Raw genomic sequence first — 27,723 nt, 5'->3', positions numbered from 1 at the left:
TCCTTCCTTCCTTCCTTCCTATATATATGTGTGTGTGTGTGTGTATGGAGTCTCGCTCTGTTGCCCAGGCTGGAGTGCAGTGGTGTGATCTCAGCTCACTGCAACCTCTGCCTCCTGGGTTCAAGGAATTCTCCTGCCTCAGCCTCCCTAGTAGCTGGGATTACAGGCATGCGCCACCACACCCAGCTAAATTTTGTATTTTTAGTAGAGACAGGGTTTCACCATGTTGGCCAGGCTGGCCTCAAACTCTTGATCTCAGGTGATCTGCCTGCCTCAGCCTCCCAAAGTGCTGGGATTATAGGCGTGAGCCACCACGCCTGGCCAAGTTGTCTAAATTTCTGTCTGGGCTCCTGGCTCAGAACCACCCAGAGTGGCCACTGACAGCTCCTTGCCCTCTAGGAAAGACATGATGCCCCGCTTTCGGCTGTGGAGGGCCAGTTGCAGGGGTGTGCAGCCTACTCCATCCTGGACGTCCAGCTGGGCGCCTGCCTTGACCAGCACTTTGAGGATGACTGTGTTGCCCTTGAGGGCGGCCAGGTGGGCAGGTGTCCAGCCCACCTTGTTGCGGGTGTGGACATTCGCGTGATGTTCCAGGAGGTTGATGACCCTCAGGAAGGTGCCCCTCTGGACCACCAGGTGGAGGGGTGTCCAGCCTGACTGCCCTGCAGCATTGGGGCCAGCCCCGCACTGCAGCAGTGCCGACACCGCCGCCTCCTCCCTGTGGCGTGCAGCTAGGTGCAGGGGCGTCCAGTTCACAGCTCCCAGAGCACCCATGTTTGTGTGGCTCTCTGCCAGCAGATGGATGATCTCCAGGTGGCCCTTGTAGGCCGCTAGATGCAGGGGTGTCCAGCCCTGGTGGGTGGGCAGCTCAAGGCTGGCTCCATACCTGAGCAGCATCTTGCAGATCGGGTGTTTGCCCCCGGTAGCCGCAGTGTGCAGTGGGCTGTAGCCGCTCTGGTCAAGGGCATCAGGGGCCGCTCCACTCTTCAGGAGGTGTTGGATGGCCCTCACTGTGCCCCGCTCTACTGCCAGGTGCAGTGGTGTTCTCAGGTTTCTCTGCTGAGCATCCAACTCAGCCCCCTGGCTGGTCAGCAGCTTGACCAGGCTAACATGGCCAAAGTAGGCGGCCACGTGGAGAGGGGTCTTGCCCTCAGCCTCATGCAGTTGGGGTTAGCCTGACGGGAGACCAGAAGCTGTGCCACATTCTCAAAGTTATTCTGTGCAGACAGGTGAAGAGGGGTCCATCCCTTATGTTCCTGGGCATCCACACAGGCCCCGTGGTCCAGGAGCAGGCGCGCAGTGCGGTCATCCCCATCCTGGGCTGCAAAGTGCAGTGGGGCCCAACCATCCTCATCCACTAGGTTGGCATCGGCACCGTGTGCCAAAAGCAGGGCACAGAGGTCGGGTCGCTGGTCCTGGACGGCGATCAGGAGGGGCGTGTATCCAGAGGCCGTCTGGCAGTCCACGTCTACCTCATGGGCCAGCAGCAACCTCACCTGCTCCACACTGCCCTGGGCCACCAGGAAGTGGAGGGGGGTGACCTTGTTCTCATAGATGCACAGTTCCTCATCTCTTGGGACCAAATTCTCACGGTCGGAGAGCTGAAAGGTCCACTTCAGGTAGTTTCCTGAGTCTGCTGGGAGAAAGATGGGGTTGAAATAAAAGACCTGTGACCTGTCCAGAGGTCATCATGGCCATCCCCCTGCCTCCTGGAAGTACCATCCAGGAACAGAGGCTAGAGCAGTAAGGGCAATGCCTTTCCTAAGCATGGCTCTCTACACAGCCATAACTGTTACTATTCAAGTTCAGGTTCTGTCGTCCTGGAGAACTGAGTCCTGCAGTCCTTTCCCCACGGATGAGGCAGAAAGAGCAGTGGGCTCAGGAGGCGTGAGTGCAAATCCTGGTTTCACCCCTCAGCATCCCCTGACCTTAGCCAATTCACTGCCTCTTTGAGCTTCCATATCTGGATCAGCAAAGAGAGGACAGACAATGACCAGCTCCTTCTACCATTGAAGGACAAATTACATAGGTAAGAGCTTTCAGGGGAGGGCCTGAGGGGAAGTAAGTAGTTGTAAGTTGTAAATAAACTTGTGATTGGAGCTCTATGATCTAAACTCCCCTCTGAGGTCTTAAGGATCAACATCCTTTTGCTCTACCCAGTGGAGTATTAGAATAAATGATTACTACCCAGGCCTGACCCTCACAGATTCTGGTTTAATTAGTCTAGGGTGTGCCCAAGGCAAAGCATTTTTTTTTTTTTTAAATTTCCCAAGCAATTCTAACATGCAGCTAGCCTTGAGAACCAATGCTCCACCTCTCAGGTCAGGAAAGGGGAAATCCGGTCTTGCAAGGACACAGACCTGAAGGGGAGGCGGCCAGGTTCCCTGAGGGCATGTGCCTTTCTGAACACGCAGCTGGGTGCTGGAAAAGGGCATCCAAACCCTGGATGTGTGACAGGCCTGGGGAGGAGGGGGAGGCCAGGCAGATGGGGAAAGGGTGTGGTTTGACTCCACTTTCTCTGCTGTGAGTTCTCTGGTCCCACCCGTGGCACCCAGACTCACCGCTGTCCATCAGTTCCTGGCTGATGTCCTCATTCACCTGGGGAGGCATAACCAGCAGGCAAGGTGGAGATCAGAGGTGCAGTTCTAGCCTGTGCCCTCCTCCCCTCCTTCCCTCTCTCCAGCACTCCGGGTCACTGTCAGGACTCACAGCCCACCCTATCTTGGGAGACCCTTCTCCTTTGCTATGACTATCGCCAGCTCTCCAGAGGAAAACACTGAGCTGGAAAAACCCTCCAGAAAGAGGCAGCTCAGGGCCTTGCCTTCCTCTTGGGCCATGTGAACTTCAGGGTGGATCTGTGAGTTCAGCTAGGGGAGTCCCATGCTAACCCATGGCTGGTTCCCGTGTTAGAGTAGGGACAGGAGAGCAGAGGGATGATGTTGACACCAACAGCATGAAAGCTTGGGAGAGCCAGGCCTTCCTTTGCAGGACGGGAGTCAGCTTGGTCCCAAGCATGTGAGAGAAGGTATACCCTTCCCAGGGGCTCTGTGCTCCAGGCACCACTATCCCTTGGCGCACCTTCGTGCAAATTAGGGAAAGGTGTTCCCTCTGGATGGAGGTGGCCCCGAGCTGAGCTGTGCGTGAGTGCTCAGTGTCTGGCCAGAGATCACAACAGTCCACACAGCGGGCTCCAGCTTAGCACGACCGTAAGGACTGCCCAACGCACACACTCACCTCCCGGGGCTGGCGCAGCAACAGCTTGCAAGACACCTTCCTGGCCAGGGCCTCGCTCTCTGGGACGACCACAGGACTCTGCAGCGGTGACGGCAGTATGTCTGTCTTAATGGTAATGTCTGCTCCATGAATGGGAGAAAGACAAGAAAGGAAGCAACAGGCTGGCCCACAGTACCCTCCCTGTTTTAGATGCCCTAGCATTCCTGTCTCCTCCCAAAATCCATTCCTGGATTGAACATAGGAGCATATGAACGTATGTTCATATACATGCTCGAGAAGGCAGGAAACTGGGTCATGGTGGGGCACCTTCAGCAAGTCACTGACCCTCTGAGTTATCAGGGTCCTTTCCCACAGATTGAGGGGGCAAGGTTAGGCGATCTCTAAGATGCTCACACTTACACACAGGTACATTTTCACAGTCCCCAAAGGACTGGATGACCTCATGGGCCATCCCCGGCCTGTGATCTCATGGCCTGGAAACATTTTACAAATGAGGGAACAGTAGCTCTGAAAGGACCCAAGGCTGGCTGGAGAGTTTGGCGACAGGGCCAGGCCCAGATGCTGTGGCTTCTGCCTTTTGGTGCCAAGGATTTTCTACTCTGCCTCCCACAGGGACATGCATTAACACACACAGAGCCCAGAACCCATCCTCAGCTACTCCTGGCTCCCAATGCTGCCCTCCCAGCCCCGTGATGCAGATTCTGCCTCAAAAAGTCCTTCTAGGCCAGGTACAGTGGCTCACACCCGTAATCCCAGCACTTTGGGAGGATGAGGCAGGAGATCACTTGAGGCCAGGAGTTTGAGAACAGCCTGAATAACACAGTGAGACCCCATCTTTTTTTAAAAAATCTACAAATTAGCCAGGCATAGTGGTGTGCTTGTTGTTCTGGCTACTCAGGAGGCCGAGGCGGGAGGATCTCTTGAGCCCAAGAGTTCGAGCTTATGGTGAGGAATGACCACCACACTCCAGCCTGGACCACAGACACCGTATTTCTGAAAACAAACAAACAAAAAAAACACACACAAAAAAAGTGCTTCTAGGCCATAGGGTCAAAAGTGTCTCTCTGCATAGCTCCCAGGAGTGCCCAGTCATCTCCCCTCCCGGCTACGCCCAGCTCCCAGTCCCTGGGCAAGGGGCACCAGATGAGCACCTAGAAAGCATGGCCTCTTCTTGGGGTCCTGGTCCCAGCAGCATTTCATCAGGTCCACCATCTGCTGGGCCTCGCTTGGCCATTGGTCAGAGACAGGCTGTAGGGAGGGCCGCATGCCTGCCATCACTTGGATAATAATCATCATCATGTTGAACCCTGCAAAGGGAGGCTCAGGCTATGTGGGTGCTGAGAGGTAGGGCTGGAGGGGAGCAGGGGAGGAAGGCGGGGACTCTGAGGATCCCGACAGGGCACGCATGCAGTGGGGGCTCCACAAATGCTTGGTGAGTAAACAGCTAGACTTTCGACCGACTTGAGGTTCTGTGTTGAGTAGCCAAGTCTCTCTGGTCTGGCTCCAGCCACGTCTCAGGTCAAGACTAGACATGACCCACATTGCAGGTCTGTGCTGTCCAAAAGTAGCAGGGCTGACAGACAGGCCTAGGTAAAGGCTCTGACTCTCAACGTTGCGAGGTTTTCCAAGTTTCCTGCAGTCTCTTTACCTGGCATATAGGTGGCAGGGAGCAGGGGTATGAGAAGGCAGAAAAGGCACTTTAGAAGCAAGGAAGTTAGAGCCACAAAACATGGGCTGGGGGCTGGGCTGACTTTCCCTTTCCTTCAGCTGTGACATGAGCCCTAGAAGTAGAGGCAGGAAGGAAGGAGGGTGAGGAGAGGAATCCCTGAAGAGAATACAGTTCCACACACACCTGGACTTGCACTCCTTCTCAACCCTCAGCCCTCCACAGCCCCTTCCAGGAACCCCTCCCAGGGGCCCTCTTGCCCCCGACACAGAGCCATAGCTGCCTGCTTACCTGAGTATGGTTTCTTCTGAGTGAGGAGCCCCCAGATGACAATCGTAAAGCTGTGGATGCAGAAAACGCTTTCTGAATGACTTAGTTGAACATTCAAGATCACCCCAGCCTGGGGCGCCTACAGTTCACACAGTCCCAGGCAAGCCTCTCCACCAGAGTCCTCCCCAGCCCTCCGCCTCTCCAGCCAGACTCCTCCCCAGCCCTCCGCCTCTCCAGCCAGAGTCCTCCCCAGCCCTCCGCCCCTCCAGCCAGAGTCCTCCCCAGCCCTCCGCCTCTCCAGCCAGAGTCCTCCCCAGCCCTCCACCTCTCCAGCCAGAGTCCTCCCCAGCCCTCCGACTCCGGCCAGACCTCATCCCCGCACTGTCCTGCCCTTTGGGCCATAGTGGCCAGGCAGGGTGGTGGCAGCAAGCTGCCTGCTGCGTGTGTGGCATTGTGCCTGGCCTCCTTCTCACCTGTACACATCATGTTTGGGCCCCGGGGCCTTGTTACTCTCCAGGAGTATCTCGGGGGGATGTAGCTGAGCATGTCCCGCAGAGTCGACCTCTCGATGTGCTGCATCCGGGTGGACTTTCCATCCACTTGGACAGGCCGAAGTCTGGAATCTGGGAGAAAGCAGGGGCAGGGATAAGGACGCGATAGAGTCACATGAACAGAAAATGGCTATGGCTTCTCACCCCTCCTGCCACCTGCCTGTTCCAGGGTAGAGCAGTGGTTTTCTACGGCACTCCCCCCAGCACTACCACTGACTATCTGGATGATCTTGGCCAAATTACTTATCTTCTCAGAGCCTCAGTTTCTTCATCTGTAAAGTAGAAGGAATATGAGTATTTAACTCATAGTGCTATTGTGAGCACTAAATGAAGTACCATGCAAAAAGCACTTAAACAGTGCCTGGCATGTAGTTAGGAGATGGTAGGTGTTACCATTATCCAGAGACTATGAATGAAGTTGCCACCTTCGGTGAGCTGTTCGTTTCACCTCCGGGGCCCTGAAACACTTATACCACGGACATTTATCTTCCCTTTGCTCCCATCCATTGAGTCATTCACTTGCCAAGTTGGCCATGCATTGAGGGCCAGGAAGGCTGTGGACCAAGGACTGGGCAGCAGATGAGAAAAATGAGACACGCCCTGTCAACACACACACTCCATATCCTCGTAAATACTTATTCAAATGGGGGGTCCAGCCAATAAGGAAAGTGTTTCACTTATGATTATATACCTATGTTGGGGTTAGTAATACGGAGAATCAGAGGTACGGTGAAGGTATATAATGGGGACCTACTGGAGTAGATCAGGGAAGAGCTCCCTGAGGAGGTGATGTTTAAGCTGAGAGCTGAATAATGAGTAGACCTTTGCTAGATAAATCGGGGGGGTGTGGGGGAACAGAAGGTGCAAAGGTCCTGGGGCAGAAAAGAGTTTTAGAAAGTGAAAGAATGTCCATTACAACCTTTCTTAGGGATTGTCTCATTTACACACATCTCCATCCAAATAAAAGAAAGTGTGGGGGGATAGGGATTATTCTATCCAATTTAGAAATGGGAAACTGAGTCCAAAGAGGGTTATAATAGGCATCCTGATACCCAGCCTCATGCCCCAAATTTCACTGCTTAGCCATCTCTGCTGCAGTGTGATCCCTGCCTTTAGAATTTGTCCATGAAGGCAACTGCTTAAAACCCTTGTCAGGCCGGTCAGGCAGGTGGATAATTCTGCTTACCTGGAGGAAACCCTCAAGTGAAAGGGAGCAGAGGATTGGCCAGAGCCCTTACTTTGACATGCATGTTGCTGTCCAGAAGGATGTTGCCTGGCCTGAGGTCCAGGTGGAGCAGAGGCGGCTTAATGCTGTGCAGGAAGTTCATGGCCAAGCTGGTCTCGTGGATGATGCGGAACCTGAGCTTCCAGCAGAGGCTGTGGATGGGCAGCATCTTCTCCAGGGAGCCATTGGCCATGAACTCCATCACAATACCCAGGGGCTGCTTGCACACCCCGTAGATGGACACAATGTGCTGAAACTTGATCTTCTCCATTTTGGCAGCTTCTTCAATGAGGTAATTCACATCAGAGCTATGGAGAGGGGAAGCAAGATATGGAAGGGGGTGACCCATTCATTACTACAGCAACCAGAAGAACACAAAAACTAGCCATCATGCCAGGCTGTGGGGACCCAGAGAAGCCTCGGGAACTTGCAAGGTAGTGGAGGAGGACAGACATGAAGCACCATTTAGCAGGCAGCATAGATTACAGTCCAGCAGCAACAAGGCAGGAGGTTAAGGAGTTTGCAGCTAGGAGCCAGTCTATTCTGCAAAGGTGGCCACCAAAAAGCGCGTATCACAGTTTATCATTTATTCTGGTTGCTTGTTTCTATGTTTATCTCCCCTAGTAGATTTTGAGCCCCTGGAGGACCAACATGATGCCTCATGCTTCTGCTTCAAAACATCATTTGTTACCATTTAAATTATGGAAGTAATACGTATACCTTGTAGGAAACATAGGGAATATAGAGAGCTATATAAAAGAAAAATAAATAATCAGGTATGCAACCTTCCAGAGCTAGCCTCTGTTGATATTTTGGTAAATCCTTTTACTATCCACCTTCAAGGTATCTCTTTCCCTTTCTCCCACCCTTTCACTCCTTCTTTCTTCTCTTTCCTTTTGGATCACATAGTATGTGGAGCACGAGCACTTCCCCGCATTCCCCGCATTTGTGGAGCCCCACTGCATGCATGCCGTCGGGATCCTCAGAGCCCCTGCCTTCCTCCCCTGCTCCCCTCCAGCCGTATCTCTCAGCACCCACATAGCCTGAGCCTCCCTTTGCAGGGTTCTTCCAAAGCATGATCTCCCAAAGCTGCACACTATTCCATTTTATGGATGAACTGTAATTATTCATCTTTATAATTCCCACAGCACATTGCCATGCACTGCACAATACATCTTTGTTGAATTCGAACAGAAGTCACAACTTAAGGGAAGGCCTTACAAAATAAGCATTTGCAAACCCTGTTGCTCATTTCACTGTATGTGCCCACAGAACAGTAAATATGGATTGTTTTGGGATTGCGGGGATGGGGATTAAGGAGAAATGACAGATTTGAGAGCACAGTATTTGCAAAACTGTGATGCTGCTGCAGTCAGAGCCTGCTGGCAATGTGCTTCCGGGGCCTCCCTGGGAAGCCAACTGGAGAGCCCCAACCTTCAGGAAAAACCACATGCTCTTGCTGGCATCTGGACAGGTTGGCTAGTGTAGGTTTCTCCCATTCTTGTTTACTTGTGCCAGAGATCTCTTCTCCACCTCTGTGATATTTTTAATCTGTCTTCTCTCATCCTCTTGGGTTCACAGGAACCAATGACATCTGCCATGACGTGGAAAAAAGCATGGGACGTGGGGATCACACTACCCTGATTTCAAATCCCAGTTTCACCCCTTATTACCTGCATGACCCTGGGCAAGTGGATCCTCTGGGCCTCAGTTTCTAAACTAAAAACTGGGAATTATTGTACCTGCCTTGCACAGTTCTTTCATAGCTTCATACCCAGAAGTCTTGAGAGCATTGACTGCTGTCTCTCCTCTTCCTCATCTTGCTGCACCCACTTTCGTCTAGTTTTTGGTACCTGCACTTCCCTGAACACCTGTGGCTAAAGTCACCAACAGCCTCTATATTGCTATATCTAACCAACAGTTTTCAGTTGTCAGTGTATAGTTCAGATCTCTCACTCTTTTTCTTGAAACTTCATTACTTGAGCCATGTGTCAACATTCTCCTGCGTTTCTCCTACCTTTCTGGTCACTTCCTCTCTGTTTCCTTTGCAAGCTCATATCATGTTACTTGACCACGGGGCTTGGTCCAAGCACCTCTTCTTTGCTCCTCTCCCTCTATAATCTTTCTCTAGTCAATCTCGACATCTCCAGTTGGATATTCAATACCAAATGCGTTTAAAGCTAACCTCCTGATTTTCCCCTGAAACCTGCTCTTCCTCCAGTTTTCATCATTTCAGTGAATGGGGCCTCTGTCCTTCTAGTCCTCAGAATAGAACCCTCGTGTCATCTTTGACTCCTTTCTCCCTCTCACTTCCTACAGTCAAGTCTTTGCAAATCCTGCCAGCTCCAGCTTCAAAGTACTGTCGAGCAACAAGCTGACCACTTCTCACCACCTCTCCCGCAAGGTGCATCTTGCCCCAAGCCTCCTAATTGGACTCTCTCTTTCTCTCACTTCCTCTCCACAATCATTCTCAAACCAGCAGCCAAAGTCATATTTTAAAATCTAAGTCACAGCATGTCACCGCCCTTCTCCAATGGCTCTCCTCATCACGGTAAAAGCCAAAGTTCCTTCATGGCTGACAAAGTCCTACAAGATTTGTCCCCAACCCCAGGCACAGCTTGCTGACTTCCTCTCCTAATCACTCCCCTTTCACGGTGCTCCTGGCACACGGACATCCCACTGTTCCTCCACCGTGCCCAGTGTGGTCCCACCTCAGGACCTTTGCACCTGTTGTTCTCTCTGCCTAGAACACTCCTCCCTAACAGAGCCACATGGATTACCCCTTCACTTGCTTCAAATCTCTACTCAAATGGTACCTAATTAGTGTGTATTTCACAGAGGAGTCTATATAAAAAAAGCAACCTCATCCCAACTCTTATCTCCCTTATACACAGAGGGCCCTGGCATTAATATTTTTAGACCAAACCATTTCTTAGAAAATCAGACTTCTCAGCTCTCCTTAGATATTTTAATCAAGAACTGTCAGGTGGTCATGAGTGCTATAGCTAAAAAGTTTATTATTCATTTGCTATTTATTTTGTCTTCCTCCTTTAGGTTATAAGCTTCATGAGGTCAGGGACTTTGTTTTTTTCACTTAGTGCTTGGAATGAATGCATCTCATCCATGCTTTTGTTTTGTTTTGTTTTTTTGAGACTGAGTCTCACTTTTGTCGCCCAGGCTGGAGTGCAATGGCGTGATCTTGGCTCACTGCAACCTCTGCCTCCTGGGTTCAAGCAATTCTCCTGTCTCAGCCTCCCGAGTAGCTGGGACTACAGGCACCTGCCACCACGCCCAGCTAATTTTTGTATTTTTAGTAGAAACGGGGTTTCACCATATTGGTCAGTCTGGTCTTGAACTCCTGAACTCAGGTGATCCACCAACCTTGGCCTCCCAAAGTGCTGGGATTTCAGGCATGAGCCACCAGGACCGGCCTGATGCCCTAGTTTTAATGACCACTTATAACAAATGACTCCCAAGTTTTAATATTCTTAACACCAATCTTTACTCTGACGTCCGCTTGACAACACTTCTTGACTATTTAAAGGCATCTGAAACTCAACAGGTACAAAGCTGAACTCATGATCTTCCTCTCCAAACCTAGGCCTCTTTTCATATTCTCTTCATTAATTGTCAACACTGCCATTCAATAAATATTTATTGAACACCAACTATGTGCCAGGCACAGGAGACAGAGCTGTGACCAAAACAGACACTCTCATGGAGTGGACATTTTAGTGGACCCTCCATTCCTTTGGGCAAGCCAGACATCAAGTTAGCTTTGATACCCCTCTTCCTCATCATGACCCTCCCCATGACTAATCCAGCACCAAGTCAGGTGGATTTTTAGCTTCTAAATATGGCTTAACCCATTCCTTTCCTATCTCCACTACCAACACTCCAGTCTAGCCCCGATTACCCATCTCTTATCAGAATGAAGATAACAATCTCCTAACTTGACCAGCATCCACTGTACCCCTCCCAATGCATTCTCCATACTGCAATTCTGGTTAATCCCTCCCATCATCACCACTGCTACCTGGCTGTAAATGCTCGGTGGTTTTCCACTGCTCTTTTACTCTCCCAGCTCCAGCCATCATGGCCTTTTCCCATCTTTGTACTTACCATGCCCCTCTTGCCACAGATTCTTTGCACACTCTGTTGTCTGTTCTTGGAAAACTTTCTCCTCCTCACCTACTTAACTCACTCATTCTTCACATTTCAGCTGTAGCGCAACTTCTTCAAGGAAGCCTTTTCTGATCTCAAACTTTCTATTAATGAGCTCTCTTAGAACCACAAATCTCCCCTTCTTAAGCTTCTCACAGTTGCACATTTACATTTACATGTGGGATTATCTAGTTAACGTCTTCCTCCCCCTAGGCTGCAAGCTCCTGGAGAGAAAGGACACATCTGTTGCATTTATCATTAATCCCAGGGTGTAGAACAGTGCCTGACACATAGTAGAAGAGCAATAAGCGTTTGTCAAGTGGATGAATGAATGAATAGCTGGAAAGAAGATCTAGTAAAGTAATGCATGTAAAGCTCCTAGTATAGTAATCCATACATACTAAGCCTTAATTACCATTAATTATCTTACCCCTCCACCCAGGGAATTCCCAGAACTTGGGAAGGGAAAGCGGCAGGAGTTAGCATCAATGTCTCACAGTGTAATCATGTCACTGCCATCTGTTTCATTTCGTTCTATATTCCAAAGGCTATAAATGATTTACACAAATCCTAGCATAATCTGACCCTCCTCCAAAACCAACAGGCAGATGTTGAGGGAGGAAGGTGAGTGGGCCTTGGGCGATTTCATTTTTCCTCTCCTCATAAGGTGGGGGAAGGCCTGGGAATTGAGTGTGTGGCACCTGAGGCTGTGTCTTAAGGGTTTGCATGGTAATCCTAGAGAACCACAGATAGCATCCAAGCCAGATGCCAGTCGGAGAGGCTCCCGCCCCAAACTCTCTAATTGATGTCCCAGAGCCTTGGAGGACATGATTATCATGCTCAGATTTAACATCCCGAGTGTCTTCTTCATGGCTGCAAAGTGCAAGCACACAGCTAGTATATGCAACTCCAGTGGGAATGAGACTGGATTCCAAATCAGTGGGAAGACAGAGAACAATGGAAACAGCGGGAAAGAGGTAGGAAGAGAAAAATGGGGGCATGTCAAGGCGTGGCTATAGTGCACGTGACGACAGCAAGGGACAAAAACAAAAACAGACATCAGAGAACTCCAGACTTGACCTTCCAGGGGCCTGTACAGGCCATCAGGTCGGGCAGTCTCCATGCCCCGACCTCCTCAGCCTGCACTGGTTGGGAGGGGCCTCCTCCCTCTACCCACCATGGGAAGAGACAACATGATTCCCTGCAGATCACTGAGCAAAGTGCCACAGCCTCCCAGGAAGCTCAGCCCTGCCCTGAGAGTTGGGGTGAGTAGGAGGGGGGCAGAGAGTAGTCAAGAGCAGTCATTGCCACAGGACACCCGGGGAAGAAGGCGCTGTAGAGAAGGATGGAAGGAGGCAGGACAAGTTCAGAAGGTTAGATAGGATAAAGGAGTCTTTGGTAGGTAGTTCCCGCTTGCCTTTGACCTCTGTTGAGTCTACAAACAGGTATTGTGCCAGCTCTATTTTGGTTAGGGAGACAGGTATGACTGTGCCTGGGAGGCTCAGGCTACTGGGTGGAATTCAGAGACACTGCGGGGTACAGTCCTCAGCCCCAAACTCAGCCCACTCCTTCCTCGCAAGCTCCCTGGGTCCAAAGCTTGCCGGGCTTCAGTTTCTCCTCCGAGAAAGGGGAGGGCGTGGCTGGCAGTACCTGGTGGCGTCGGGTGGGAGGCAGGGAGGCACTTGATGGCGCACTCTGTCGGCCAGCGCCTGTGCCGCGCCTGGAACACCAGGCTGAAGCCGCCGCTGGCCACTAGGCGCCAGTCGCTCTCGAAGTCGTCGCGAGTGAAGACGGGGAGGCTGCCCAGCCGCTGCTCCGTCGGGTCGGCGGCCATGGGGTCGGTGCGGCCGCCTGGCCCTTCTCTTGCTGTCTCCGCGCCGCGCACTCCCCGCTGGGGCTGCTGCCTGGGTGGCCCAAGGAGCAGCCGCTTCCTGCTCCTCCGGTCCGGGAGAGGGGAAAGGGGAGACGAGCCGGCACTGCCTCCTTCCGCGCCCAAGAGGGGCCGCTCCTGCCCCGCAAAGGTGGGGAAATCCCAGACGTGAGCTCTGAGACCCCAGCAGGGATGGAGCGACCTGGGCCTGGGGAGAGGGTATTTCCCTCCGAAGCCCTCGCATTTCCCCCGTCTCAGCCTTGGATTTTCCCCAGTTCTCTGTAGGGAGGGATGCTGGGAGGTGAACCGAAGCTGGAAGAAGTCCAGCCTGAGAAGCTGGATCCAGTTTATTTAGGCCCAACGCTAAGTGACATCAGTTAATGCATTCCTGCAGTGCATTCAAGAGGGTTTATGAAGGATTCAGGCCTGGACCCCTGTCCCTGTCCAGCACGTTTGGGACTCAAACAATTTTAATGGGGATTTTCTGGTCTGAATCTGTTGGTCTGACTGGTTTCATGTTTCCTTTATTCTTGTTGGGGTTTTGTTTGTTAGCCAGCCAGCCTTGGTGTGCTATAGGTTACCAAGGAGGGGTCAGCAGGGACAGAGTGGCGGGGGAGGCTGAGCTCCTGTCTGCAGGGGACTCCCTTCCTGGGGCTGCGCTCTACCTAACCTCAGAGGGATGGACCCCAGCCTCGGGGTTGGCCCAGTTACTAGGGGCAGTTTGTTGCCAGGGATAAGAGGAGGCTGTAGCTGGAGCATGACCAGTGCTGAGCCTGGAGGTTCCCCTGGGTTCTGGGTCCATGGGATTGCCCTCTCACCTAGGAGACCCTAGAGCAGGGAAAATGACAAGTGCTTGAACAGACGGGTCTCCCCAGGGGCACTGACCAAGTGGGGCATTGCCCAGAGACAGGTATACCTGCAGGACCTGTGTCCACACAAGGCAGAGTCAGCCACTTCTCGCCTACAGCTGGGTAAGTCCACAAGGAACCCTCAAAGTGACCACTGTCAGGTTTGAGGAGCCCACCTACAAGAGGAGGAAGTGCCTTGCCTTCAGCCCAAACCTGTAGAGCCCCTCATCCATGCCACAAGCCCACCAGACTCCCAGGGAACAGTGTAGGCGTGATAGGCAAACAGAAACTCCCTGTGGAAGCTGGAGAACTTGCTCCCTCCATAACAACTTACCTGCAACTTCCAGGATGAATTCTGGCAAGCAGATTAAGGACCAAAGATTGGGCCTGGAGACAGTTGTCATAGAAACTAGTGATAGCCACTATTAATTGAACATTCACTTTGTTCCAGGATCAGCGACTATTTCAGTTACTGCATTGCTTTACAGATATTATCTTGTTTATCTTGCAACAATGTTATGAGGTCAACATCTCCTATTTATAGATGTGGAAATTGGCCTTACGACAATAAGTAATGAATGGACGCATAGCTAGTAAGTGGTAGTTGATATTCAAACTCAGGTCTCTTAGTTTCTATGGAAATGGGTTGGCCAAGGGAGGATCAGGGAGTAGCCTTTTATGAATACAAAGAAGGGGGAGAGAGAGTCATGCTCCCTGGAAGAGGGTGGAGATGATGGAAACTGCATCCGGAGCAGGACATATCCCCCAGACGTATGTCAGAGGGAGGCCCCCGGCTTGCTTTGGCTGGAGCAAGGCAGGGCATGACAGAACCCACTGCTTCTGGAGTAGCCCTGCCTGCCCGAGTTTAAAGCCTCTGCCAGAGAAGTCTGGAAGGTGATAAAGGACATTACTGTCAGGGAGACCAGGAGGTCAAGAGGATGTTTCATACCCTCTACTGGGAGGGTGAAAATGGAGACTGGGAAGGTGACCAGCCACCTAGCCCTGCAGAAGTTTGACTGAGACCCAGATCTTTGACATTCAGGAGACCTATCTCAGCTCCTGGAGGAAATACCAGGGGTGAATGGCCTGAGTCATTTCAGCAATTCCCCTTGATCCACTTATACCTGAAGCGGCTCTCCAGGGAGAGGAAGTTACCAGAAGCTGCTACTGTCTGCCTGCAGAGACTGTCACAGGAATGCTGAAGAAAGCATCATTCCTAGAGGAGGGGACACCCAGGGCTCAAGGCAGGTTGCCAAGATCCCGAACAAAACACCACTGAATTTCTCACAGGGCTGAAGGTGGAGGAACTGCAGGGGCAGGGCGTATTACTGCTGACCCACCTGTTGAAACTCTCTGCGTGGGTTCAAGCACCCCCAAGGCTTCTGAGGTGTCAGGCAAAATAGACACATTCATTGACCCAGAGGGACTGGATCATTTGACTGGGCTTGTGCTGCTCCTTATAGCTGTCTAACATGGGCCAGGGCAAAGGCCTAGTAGGATAAGCTCTGGGAGAAGTTGTAAGTGGAAGGACCCTTTCTGAGTATAAGGTCACAGAGGCAAAGAACTCCTGGATCTCTCATTAAAAGTAGGGTGAGGTTTAGGGATTTGCAAAAGAGCAAAGTCAACTCAGAGGCTGCGGTTTCTTTCCAGTGGTCTGAGTGCACAAGTCCCTAGGTCCTGGCTGGTTGGGAAGTCAGCAGCCAGTGTGTGGAGGGGAGAGAGCTGGGGGGTTGGGAGGGAAACTTGACCTTTACCCATATCTACCTACAAATGGGAATGGATAATGAGGTGGTTATAGTCCAACTATGACCCCCACCCACCAGAAGGGGCAAGGAACAGGTTCTAGCCATAGACGTTTTACCCCAAAATGCTCTGAGTCCTTCTGACTGACTTCTATTAGTGTATTTTGTTTGGGCAGATGAAGATGGAAGTGTTCTGGACTTGGAGTTATTAAATGAATTTTGTGTGTATGTGCGATTGTCTTCGGGGAACCTAAAATGTTTAGCCTGCCCCTCCCAGGCAAGTGAGCTGGTACAGTAGCTCTGCAATACTTTAGAAGATGCTGAAATCCGATGTGAGCCTTTCCCCAAACCGGAATGACAAGCTATTTGCATATAGGGAAGTTTCCCAGTCTGCCCCTGTTCTCCACCCTGCAAACGTGTCACAGAGAACCCTGGATAGGTTCTGGCAGGCCCCAGCCTCTGGTAGCTTGTGTACTGAGGTTGGTCAGGATAAAGGAATGTATGCAGGAAATTGGAACATCTGTTCAGGAAGCAGGACTCCCAGAGCAAAAGGGATTGAACGAGGCAATAGGAACAGGTTTAAATGCTGGAGTGAGTGAGTCAGTCAGACTCGCATTTAAACCCTGACTTCTTTCTATCACTTAGCATTTGTTTAACCTTGGTCACATTATCAAATCTTTCTGGGTTTCTCCATCTGTAAAATGGATGATAATCATAATAACCATTCCAAAACATTGCTGTATATTATACTAATATAACATGATAATATAATATAATATTAGTTTAATATACCTAGTATATTTTTAAAGGTTATAATTCTTACAACAACCTTTTGGAACAGTTATTAGGATTATCATCCATAAAATACACCTAAATACTAGGTATATTTTTAAAGGTTACTTTCCTTAGGTATATACTAGGAGTACTCCTAGGCAAAAGAATGAACCAACTGATACTTCACACCTGAAAAATTAACTAAAAATGAATCATGGACTTAAATATAAAATGTAAAACTATAAAAATTGTTAGAGAAAATATTCTGGACCTAGGATTAGATGAAAAGATCTTAGGCTGAACCTCACAAGCACAATCCATAAAAGGGAAAATTGATAAACCGAACTCATCAAAATGAAAAACTCTCACTCATTGAAAGACCTGGTGAAGGGGAAGAGAAGAGTGCAGATGGGGAGAAAATGTTTGTAAAGCACATATTTGATAAAGTGCTAGTTCCTATAGTATATAAAGAGGTCTTCAAACTCAATGCTAAAAATATTATCAAATTAGAAAATGGGGAAAAGACATTTCTCTGAAGAGAATGTACAGATGACAAACAAGTGCATGAAAAAATGTTTAACATCATGAGCCACTAAGCAATGCAAGTAAGATACCACTACCTACCTATCAGAATGGCTAAAAATAAAACCGAAAAGATAGTGGCAACACCAAATGCTGATGAGGATGTAGAGTAATGGGGTCACTCATATGCTGGTGGAAATGTAAAATGGTACGGCCACTCTAGAAAAGTATTTGGCAATTTCTTATAAGACTAAACATATGATTGCCATACAACCCAGCAATTGCACTCTTGGGAATCTATCCCAGAAAAATGAAAACAGTGTTCACACAAAAATCTGTATACGAATGCTCATTGCAGCTTTATTTGCAATAGCTAAAATCTGGAAACAGCTCAGATGTCCTTCAACTAATGATGGCTAAACACACAATGGTGCTGTATTACCGAACAGGACTCAGCAACTACTGATATACACAGCCATTTGGACGAGGCTCCGGTGAATTCTGTTGAGTGAACAAAGCCAATCATAAGAGGTTACGTACTGTATGACTCCATTTATATTGCATTCTTAAAATGACAAAATTATAGAGATGGAGAACAGATTAGTGGTTGTCAGAGGTGAGACTGGGGGAGAGGCAGGTGGGTGTAGCTATAAAAGGTTGGTGCAAAGGATCCTTGTGATGAAATTGTTCTGTATCTTAACCGTGATGGTGGTCACATGAATCAATGCATGTGACAAAATTCCATCAAATTAAATGCATGCACAGATGCACAGACACACATACACAAACACACACAAATGAGTGCATGTAAAACTGACGGCACCGGAGTGAGAACTATGGATTGTATCACTGTTGATTTCCTGGTTGTAATGTTGTGCTATAGTGACATAAGATGTTACCTTTGGGGGAAACTGGATGAGGGTATCAGGGATCTCTGCATAAGTTCTTAAAATTGTGTGCTTATCTATAATTATCTCCAAACGGAACATTTAAAAAAATACATATAAAGTCCCTTTCTCTTCTTCCTCCTCCTCCTTTTCCTCCTCCTACTTCTCCTTCGCCCTTCTATTTCTCGTTCTTGTCCTTATTACTAGGTAATGTTATATTCTTGGAAGGAAAATATTCCCACAATAGGAGAAAGGCAGTAATCTGACATTTACCACGGAGCACCTTAAGGAACACAGCTACGTGTCCCCCTGTGGACACGTAGAAACCTCAAGGAGAAAGAGAAAGGCCACTGTGTTAAATGTCTGAGGTTGGAGACAATGGTGAGAGGGAGCGAACTTGTTCCAAGACTCAATACTTTGACCAAGGTGATGGTCAGATAAGCTAAGACCCACTGACAGGGCCAGGATTCTACCCAATTCACAAAATATGAGAGTCATTCAGAGAAAGCCAAAATAAAAAGCCAACATGCCATTGTCCAAATCATGTCGGGGACTCTTTCTATCCAGCATGCTTACTGAGGCTCAAGGCATCACGTGCCTGCGGCTGAGACGTGCAGGGATGCAGACACAGGCTGGGCTCCAAAGCTGGGGCCTCCTGCTATGGGGTGTGTATGAAAGAGGCAGTGAGATGGAGTAAACCAACAATGTTGTAAGAACATTTCTGGAGTTGGCAGAGTATAGATTTTCCTTCCTAATATGGAAACCAGTCTCCCTTTTGAAGGGCTTTTTGATGAAAAACTACTTTGAGTGTCAAGAAGCCAAAAATGGAAGCCCTGAGTTTCATGAACCACGGTTTTCATTGTCAAAATCATGGCCACAGGTTTCCTATGCTCTTGGGTGATTGTGGTTCTGGGCTGGGTCCATATAAAATTAAGAAACAGATGTCCCAAGCATCTTGCCACCTCAAGCAGTTTAGAAGAAATGCTTGGCTGTGGCCAGGGCTTCAGAGAAGCATCATTCCAACATGGGGCCTGAGCAGCCTCAGAACATGCCCAAGAGGTCATGGTCAATACCTTCTCTGGGAGTATCCAAGAGACTAGGAATGCTAAATTTAACCCTTTTTAATTTAACAAAGAGGCCAAGGAGATTGAGGAAATCACCTTGACCCTCCTATTAGCAGGACTCTAAAGGGAAAATGCCCTCCTTATGTCAACCTTGGTGATCTGGTCGTAAATCTATCCTTCTGCTCTCCTCTGGGCCCTTCCTGGATAGGCAGGAGCAAGGGAAAGCTAGGACTAGGGAAGGACTTAAATACTAAAAGGTGGTTTTCTTGGGAACTCTGAAAGCTTGCTGGCTCTGCAGGTAAAGAAAGGGACTTCTAAAATGTGACTAGTGTCATGCTTCTTATAACTTCTTTTTTTTTCTATTTTCCTTACTGTTAAGCAGAGTAAGTTCCTTTCCTTCCTCCCTCCCTCCCCCCCTCCCTCCCTCCCTTCCTTCCTTCCTTCCTTCTTTCTTTCCTCCCTCCCTCCCTCCCTCCCTCCCTCCCTCCCTCCCTTTCTCTTTTAGGGGTGGAGTTAGCCAGACCACAAAAAAAAAAAAAAAAAAAAAGAAACCAAGAAAAGATTTTGCATGGTGAATTATTTAAGTTCCTTGTGGATTCTGGATATTAGACCTTTGCTGGATGCCTAGTTTGCAAATATTTTCTCTTATTCCATAGGTTGTCTGTTTACTCTGTTGACAGTTTCTTTTGCTGTGCAAAAGCTCTTCAGTTTGACTGGGGCCTACTTGTCCATTTTTATTTTTTTGCAATTGTTTTTGTTTTGTTGGGGGACTTAGTCATAAAGTCTTTGCCAAAGCCAATGTCCAACATGGTATTTTCCTAGGTTTTCTAGGATATTTATAGTTTTAGGTCTTACATTTAAATATTTAATCCATTTTAAGTTAATTTTTATATATTGTGATAGGTAGGGGTCCAGTTTCATTCTACATAGGGATAGCCAGTTATCCCATTTATTGAATAGGGAGTCCTTTCCCCATTGCTTGTGATTGTTGACTGTCAAAGATCAGATGGTTGTAGGTGTGCAGCTTTATTTCAGGTTTACTATCCTTTTCCATTGGTCTATGTGACTGTTGTTGTGCCAGTACCATGCTGTTTTGGTTACTGTAGGCTTGTAGTATAGTTTGAAGTCAGGTAGTACAATGCTTTCAAATAACCCCAGTAAAAAGTGGGCAAAGGAGGCTGGCGTGGTGGCTCACGCCTGTAATTCCAGCACTTTGGGAGGCTGAGGTGGGTGGATCACAAGGTCAGGAGTTCAAGACCAGCCTGGCCAACATAGTGAAACCCTGTCTCCACTAAAAATACAAAAATTAGCTGTGCATGGTGGTGTGCACTTGCAGTCCCAGCTACTTGGGAGGCTGAGGCAGGAGAATCACTTGAACCTGGGAGACGGAGGTTGCAGTGAGCCAAGATTGCACCACTACACTCCAGCTTGGGTGACAGAGCGAGATTACGTCTCAAAAAAAAAGTGGGCAAAGGTCAACAAACGTATGAAAAAATGCTCAACATCACTCAGGGAAATGCAAATCAAAACCACACCAGCTTACTCCTACAAGAATGGCCATAATAAAAAAAAAACCAAAAAACAGTAGATGTTGGCATGGATGCAGTGATCAGGCAACACTTCTACACTGCTGGTGAGATTGTAAACTAGTACAGCCACTATGGAAAACAGTGTGGAGATTCCTTAAAGAATTAAAAGTAGAACTACCATTTGATCCAGCAATCCCACTACTAGGTATCTACCCAGAAGAAAATAAGTCATTATATGAAAAAGATACTTGCACACACGTTTACAGCAGCACAATTTGCAATTGCAAAATTGTGGAGCCAACCAAAATGCCCATCAATCAACTAGTGGAGAAAGAAACTGTGGTGTATATATACGATGGAATACTACTCAGCCATAAAAAGGAATGAATTAACGGCATTTTCAGCGACCTGGATGAGACTGGAGACTATTATTCTAAGTGAAGTAACTCAGTGATGGAAAACCAAACATTGTATGTTATCGCTGACATGCAGGAACTAAGCTATGAGGACACAAAGGCATAAGAACCATACAATGGACTTTGGGGACTTGGTGGGAAGGGTGGGAGGAGGACGAGGGATAAGAGACTACAAATAGGGTGCAGTGTATACTGCTCGGGTGATGGGTGCACCAAAATCTCACAAATCACCACCAAAGAACTTACTTATGTAACCAAATGCTACCTGTGCCCCAAAAACCTATGGAAACATAAAATAAAAAATAAAAAGTGGGCAAAAGACATGAACAGAACATCTCAAAAAAATACCTGCGGCTAACGCATATATGAAAAAGTGCTCAACATCAGCAATCATTAGAGAAATGCAAATCAAAACCACAATGAGTTACTGTTTTGCAGCAACCTTTTTTAATAATGGCTATTATTTAAAAAAAAAAAAAATAACAAATGCCAGCGAGGCTGTGGAGAAAAGGGAACACTTATACACTTATACCCTGTTTGTGGTTGTGCAAATTAGTTCAGTCACTGTGAAAGCAAGCTGAATATTTCTCCAAAAACTTAGAATTACCATTCAACCCAGCAATCCTATTACTGGGTATAAAATAAATCTTTCTACCCAAAAGACACATGCATTCATATGTTCATCACAGCACTGTTCACAATGGCAAAGACATGCAATCAACCTAGGAACCCATCAATGGTGGACTAGATAAAGAAAATGTGGTACATATATACCATGGACTACTATGCAGCCATAAAAAAGAATAAATTCATGTCCTTTGCAACAACACAGATGCAGCTGGAGGCCATTATCTTAAGCGAATTAAAACAAGAACAGAAAACAAAATACCACATGTTCTCACTAGAAGTGGAAGCCAGACCTTGGGAATACATAGACAGAAAAATGGGAATAACAGACACTGCAAACTACTGGGGGTGGAGAAGGGAGGGCGTGAGGGTTGAAAAGCTACCTACTGGGTGCTCTGCTTGCTTGCTGGCTCCCTGGGTGTTAGGATCATTCATACCCCAAACCTCAGCATCACACAATACAACCATGCAACAAACCTGCACATGCACCCACTGAATCTAAAATACAAGTTGGAAAAAAAAAGAAAATATTTTGTTTGTTTTTATCACTATGTGATATAGGTGGTTGTGAAGAATACAATTCTTAAAAGTCAAAGAAACTCAAATAGACTAGTAAAATATGGGCTGCTGGACAGGAATCTTGTTCTCTGCTCTGTCGTCAGTACTTGGCCATGTAGGAGGGAGCTCATTTAACATTTGATAAATGAATGAATGAATGAATGAGTGAATGAATGAAAAGGAAGGTGAATCTCCCGGGGTGAAGGCTGATTTCTGGCCTCTTTTCAGAGACCTCTCTAGTCTGAGTAGGTGCTGAGTCATTTTGTAGCAGATCCGGCTTTTCCTTTACAGTTTTCTCCAACCTGCCTCCCCAGGGTCAGGCCACTAAAACCCCTAGGCAGATTCTCCTGGGAGAGATCCTCAGAGATTCCCATCACTGCTACCTTCCACCGATCAGTTTCCTTATGATCATTTACGATGCTTCATATTTTTATAAGTATGGTTTTCCAAGCAAAGGGCTTTTCTGATTCGAATGAGAGAACCAATTGATGGTGAGGCTTCAGGGGTCAAAGCAATAATCAGACAGTCATTTTGCCAGCCTTTGCTTCATGCCAGACCCTCCATCCCAAGTGCTTAACTTGCATTATCTCATTTAATATTCTTGACAACCCTCTGAGTTTGGTACTATTATTATTTCCATTTTTGCAGGTTTAGTGGAGCCTTGGGTCATGCAGTTGGCAATTCAACGGCCCACGACTTAAATCTGGCTTGCTTCCAGCCAAGGTACATTGCTCTTGACATATGGTCAGAATAGCCTTGATCAAACCAAATATAGGACTCTCAGACTGAGGCTTATTCATTGTTGGGGGTGGGGTGGGGTGTCACGTGCTCCCCAGGTCAGGCCTGAACAATAGGACCTCCTGGGGGAAAAAATCAGCTGTGGAAATTTAGAGACACTCCCCATTCTCCTTCAACCTGAAAGGAAGAGAAAAGAGAGGGTGGGTGTGCTGGTACTGAAGAGGTGGAGCTTTGACTAATATGCTCATCAGGACTTTGCCTGCAGCAAAAAGATATCTTTGGAAGCTGTGCCTGTGGAAAGGTCAGTATTAGCTCAGTCAAATTTGGCTTATGGAGAAACTTCAGGATTACTTAGTTGCAGTGGAAATGTCTCTTTGTCTCTCCAGTTTTGGTTGGAAAGAAAGCAATGTGTCCCTGGGACTGTCAAAACCCTTTTTAACCAGTAAGAGGAAAACTATGTATGTGCTGGTAAATTTGCATTGAATATGGAAACTTGGCACATAGAGTGTCAAGCAGATGGAGTTTCAGACTGGGAAAAGAATGCCTTTCAGATTCCATCCAGCTCTGAGCTATCCTCTCTCTCCTGGGGGAATCAGGATGATCTAGAAGAGAAAGGAACTCATAGTTGGCCCCGGGAGGGCCCCTGGGAGCACGAATCAGGAGCAATTGGGAGTGGAGAAGGCGAGTGACTGAAGATGAGAGCTGAAGCATTGCCCCTTTCCAGGTATACAGTGGTGGCAGGTACCAGGTGCTAGGCACAGGTGCAAGGGCTGGCTTTTCATAGAAACAAAGACTGGTCTAGACACAAGCTTACAGGTATTTCCAGATGATGGCATCCAGTGATGTGAGAACAGGTAACCAAAGAAGGCCTGCTAAGAGTATTTTTGCCATGAAATTCAAAGGAGCAGAGGACCTTATCTACTTGGGAAGGTGAATGAGAATGTGTTTTGGTGGCAGAGAGTGGATAAGGGAACTTGTGGAGATGTCTTCGGTCAGCTCAGATAAGAAAAGTGAGGGTGGGAATCACAGCACATTTTCCTGCCCCAGCCTTTGGTGTAGTCTCAGTTTCATTCATTTCTCTTCATCTTCCCTCCCTACCCACAACCCACACTCATATTTGCCATGTCCTTCTTCCAATGGAAAGGGACAGCTCAGACATCATCTCTTCCAGGAAGATTTCTACCCCAGTGCCTCATGCTGGGCCAGATGCCCTAGCTTTGTATCACAAACATTCACTAAGTCCAAGGGTATGTGATCCTTTAGTGTGTTGTCCATTGGCTCTCTTTCGACTGGGACCTCCTTGAGAGAAGAGAAGGTCCTATCCCTCTGTGTGTGCCCAGCACTTATCCCAATGCCTGGCACATAGTGGAAACTAATAAACAGAAGCTAGTGTTTACTGTAGTATTTTAGCTTAAACCATTATCACCAGTAGGGGCTGGGGAGCTGTGGAGAGTCTGAAGTTAGAGTAATCAGGCTTCACCCCAGGCTGGCCCTAGTGAAAGTCCCCTAATGCCTTCTCTTGCTAAATTTCATCATTCAAGCAACAAATATTTATTGAGCACCTATTATGTATCAGCACTTTTCTAGGTATTTGGACACATCAGGGATCAGAACCAACAAAAATTATGAAGTTCATATTCTAGTGGGAAAAGGGAGCAGAATGCAAACAATAAATTATATATCACGAGAAGCGAGTTAAACAGTATGTCAGGATAATATGTATCTATTAAGGTATTATGTTGGAGAAAGAAAGGAGATGGGGAAAATAGGGCAGGAGCACTTAACATTTTAACTGATACCTTAAGGTGTCAGCCTAAAAAAAAAGACATCAGAGAAATATATCTCCTAATTTAATTAGTCTATTTGGGAGTAAGCAAAAGGATTATAATCCAGGATGCACAGCTATAGCAAGCAACAGATGCACCCGAAGAGGGGAGGGTGAGGGGAAGCTTTTATTGGCAAAAGGATAAGTTCACATAAGCTGCTTGGAAACAGAGTTCATTGGCTCTGGAGGCTTAAAGCCAGAGTTGGCGTCAGTTCATTGGTGGAGATGCTGTTACTAGGCAAGTGCTCTTTTGAGAGTATCTTTTCTGAATTGCTGTAGTCCTAACGAATGTCTAGTGACAAACCTGGTCCTAGAAATATGTGCCTATGTATAAAACATAGATCATGAAAAGTATGAGACGTGTGAAGGACGTGAAGGAATTTCTTAGGGGCTTATTTTAGAAAGTCCTTGAAACAGTCTTATCTCAAGCAAGCGTGGGTCCTTCTTCTTCCTGCTTTCCCACCTCCAATTTGGGTCTGACAAAAGTGATTTTGTCCTGGTATCTGCAACTTTCACAAAGGGTGAATAGAACTTAGGCAAGATAAAAGGGACAAGGGGAATCATGTAGAAGGGGTATTGATAAGGGATCTTTTGGTAATGGTGACAACTCAAAGGAGCTTAAGCAAGGAGGGAATTTACTATCTCACATAACTAAAAAGCCCAGTGACAGCCCAGGCATAGTGGGATCTGAGGGCCCCAGCAGTGATGTCAGGGCTCTCCTCAACTGCATCTCTTGGTCCTGCCTTCCTCTTGTGTGTACTCCATTCTCAGTGAAGAGCCTCTTGAGGATGGTAAATCATCACTGCAGCTCCAAATGCCCATCCTATCTTCTGAGCAGACTCAGTGAGAAAGTTCCTTTCTCCTTTACTCCAGCAAAACTCTGAGCTGACTTCTGATTGGCACTCTTCTGGTCACATGACCATCTCTGACCCAATCAGTGTAATGAGAGGGATGTGCAATGGTGTGACTGGCTGAGCCCGAATCCATGTGCACCCCTGGAAGCAGGGCTAGCTAGCATCCGGTCCACCTAAATCATGTGGTCTAAGCCCTGGGTGGGGTGGTTCCTCAAGAAAAATCGGGAGAGTGGGCAATGGGCAAGCAAATACCCATTGTCTTATCTACAAGGAAAGAACAAGTCAAAGGCCCAGACCCAAAGAAGTGAGCTGATTGTCTGAGGTCACAGCCCTGGCAAGGCCAAAGCTGGCAGCCCCACTGTTAGTTCACACTGCTTCCGAGTGCCCTCAGAAAAAACCTGCTGGGGGCCATCTTTTCTAGCCCTCTACTTGTGATTTTCTCTTTTCAATGACTTTGGTTACAGCAGCAAACAGCTCCACTATTTGGAATGTCCTCATTTCAAAAACAGCACTCCTACTTTAATTCTTGACCTGAATTTTGTATGATTTCACTAGTTTTAATGAATAAACAAACAAAAAGCACGTATTTCTTTGTTGCTCTTTTAGTGATCCAGAGCCTCGGAGGTGTGGTTCAGCCAGAACTAGGGATCCCGAATGGATTGTGGTTTCGTGGAGAAGGGTGGCCACAGAGAACATCTAAGGGAAAGATAAGGCCAGGTCCATCTATCCCTAGTTGTCAGAGATTGTTTACTGGTGCTCAGAGGGTTCACTCTGCCTCCTGATGGGGTAAATAGGGCAGACCGAATTTCTCCTGATGTACTTCCAACCTGCCCCTGGAGAGCAAGTGGCAGCTGGGTCTAGTGGAAAGAAAGACCGCATAGGAGCGAATTTGCTTTAATCAGCCCAGATCCCTTCATTTATAAATGACTGAGAGCAGATGGACAGAAGTCTGAACTTTGAACCTCTGAACATTGGAGTGATAACTCCTGTAATCCAAGGGTTAGGACTTGGAGATTCTTCCAGGCCAGCCAGACCCTTCCCTCAATTCTCAGTGGCTATTTCTGTGATACCTGCCATGGGGTGCATAGTTCAGGTTCCAAGGCCCTGACAGCACCAAGGGGAGTTTTTGTATGTGTCTGAGTTATTTTCACCTTGATAATGCCCTGCTAGAATAATAATAGATGTGGATGAGAAAATAGGACTCATTTTTCCCAATGTCATTTTGTACTATCTAGCACAATACTTGGCACATAGTAGGTACCTGACAAATATATATTGAATGAATGAATGAGTGAGGAGCTTTTCAGGAACATGCTGTCATTCAAGTAACCTCACGGAGGAGCTGCTTGACGTACAGGCAGATGCTGGGCTCCTAGCCCATCTGGGGGAGGACAGCAGATCTGGAAATTTGAATATCTCCAGTTTTGCAGAGAAAGCGTCGTGGCCTCCACACGCTCATGCCCACCCCACGCCTCCTCTAATGTGTTGTGCCTGATCAGATGGGAAGGTAATCCTTTGCAGTGGAGAGATTTAAGCTGTTATCTAACAGACTGCGGGTAGATTAATGAGGCTTTCTGATAAAACCTTAAAGGCGTTAGAGTTTCATTTTCCCCCTCGTGCTCAGGGTGCAGGTGAAAAGAACCAGCTGGTTGACTGTATTGCAGTTTGGACCAGAAAATTAATGAAAGGAGAGACAGGGCCAGGTAGCGCGCAGTGAGGTTCAAGGTAAAGGCTGGATTTTGGCGCTGGCTCAGCCTTAGGAAATTCTGGACAAGATATTGGATCTCCGGGCCTGTCTTCCCTTAGCTTCAAATGGGAAATAATAATACCTACCTCACAGGGATGTTGTGCAGATGAAATGAAATCTGACATGAAAGGCCTTTGAAGAAGATAAAAGCACTTCCCCGGGTGAGGCTATTATTATCATGGACAAGAGACACACTGCAGGGCTGAGGCTTGGCCTAAAACACCAGGATTCTCTGAGACCTTTGAAGGATGGTCTTTGGGCCTACATTTGCCCATGTGGATAGGGAGAATTGTGGTGGTACCCACATACTTCCCTGAGGAATGGGAGAGCCAGTGGTGTCTGGCCATGAGTTTGGAGATAATGCCATGACAGAACGGGAAGCCACACTCACTACTGGTGACTCACCCACATACTCTTGAAGACAGAGCCAAGCCCAAATTCAAAGTCCTATCCTCCAGAATGACACATGCTCAGAGTAGGGTGATCACACCCCTTCTGTCTATGCCTAATTCTTTTTTTTCTTGTCCATAAGACTTCTCATAGGAGAAGAAATCTTCCAAATCCTTAATGAATTTAAATTCTAGTGGGAGAGAAAAAATAAAGACACAGAAA

The 27,723-nt window shown here is 47.7% G+C and overlaps 1 protein-coding gene across 1 annotated transcript; it reads right to left on the bottom strand.

Moving 5' to 3' along the window:
* LOC105493589 (ankyrin repeat and kinase domain containing 1) lies at positions 1-27,678 on the bottom strand. Its single transcript, XM_011761359.3, is given in 13 exon segments — positions 1-1,163; positions 1,166-1,633; positions 2,562-2,598; positions 3,235-3,353; positions 4,386-4,541; positions 5,192-5,241; positions 5,644-5,704; positions 5,707-5,760; positions 5,763-5,793; positions 6,960-7,254; positions 12,761-12,788; positions 12,791-17,367; positions 27,517-27,678. Coding segments are annotated over 12 exon segments (2,286 nt in total). The 5' UTR covers positions 12,945-17,367; positions 27,517-27,678; the 3' UTR covers positions 1-330.
* Positions 27,679-27,723: the final 45 nt, after the last annotated feature.

This window comes from Macaca nemestrina, chromosome 12, assembly GCF_043159975.1.
Source record: "Macaca nemestrina isolate mMacNem1 chromosome 12, mMacNem.hap1, whole genome shotgun sequence".
Classification (NCBI taxonomy): domain Eukaryota; kingdom Metazoa; phylum Chordata; class Mammalia; order Primates; family Cercopithecidae; genus Macaca; species Macaca nemestrina.
Note: the sequence above shows the minus strand (reverse complement) of the source record. Positions and strands in the feature narration are given on the sequence as shown.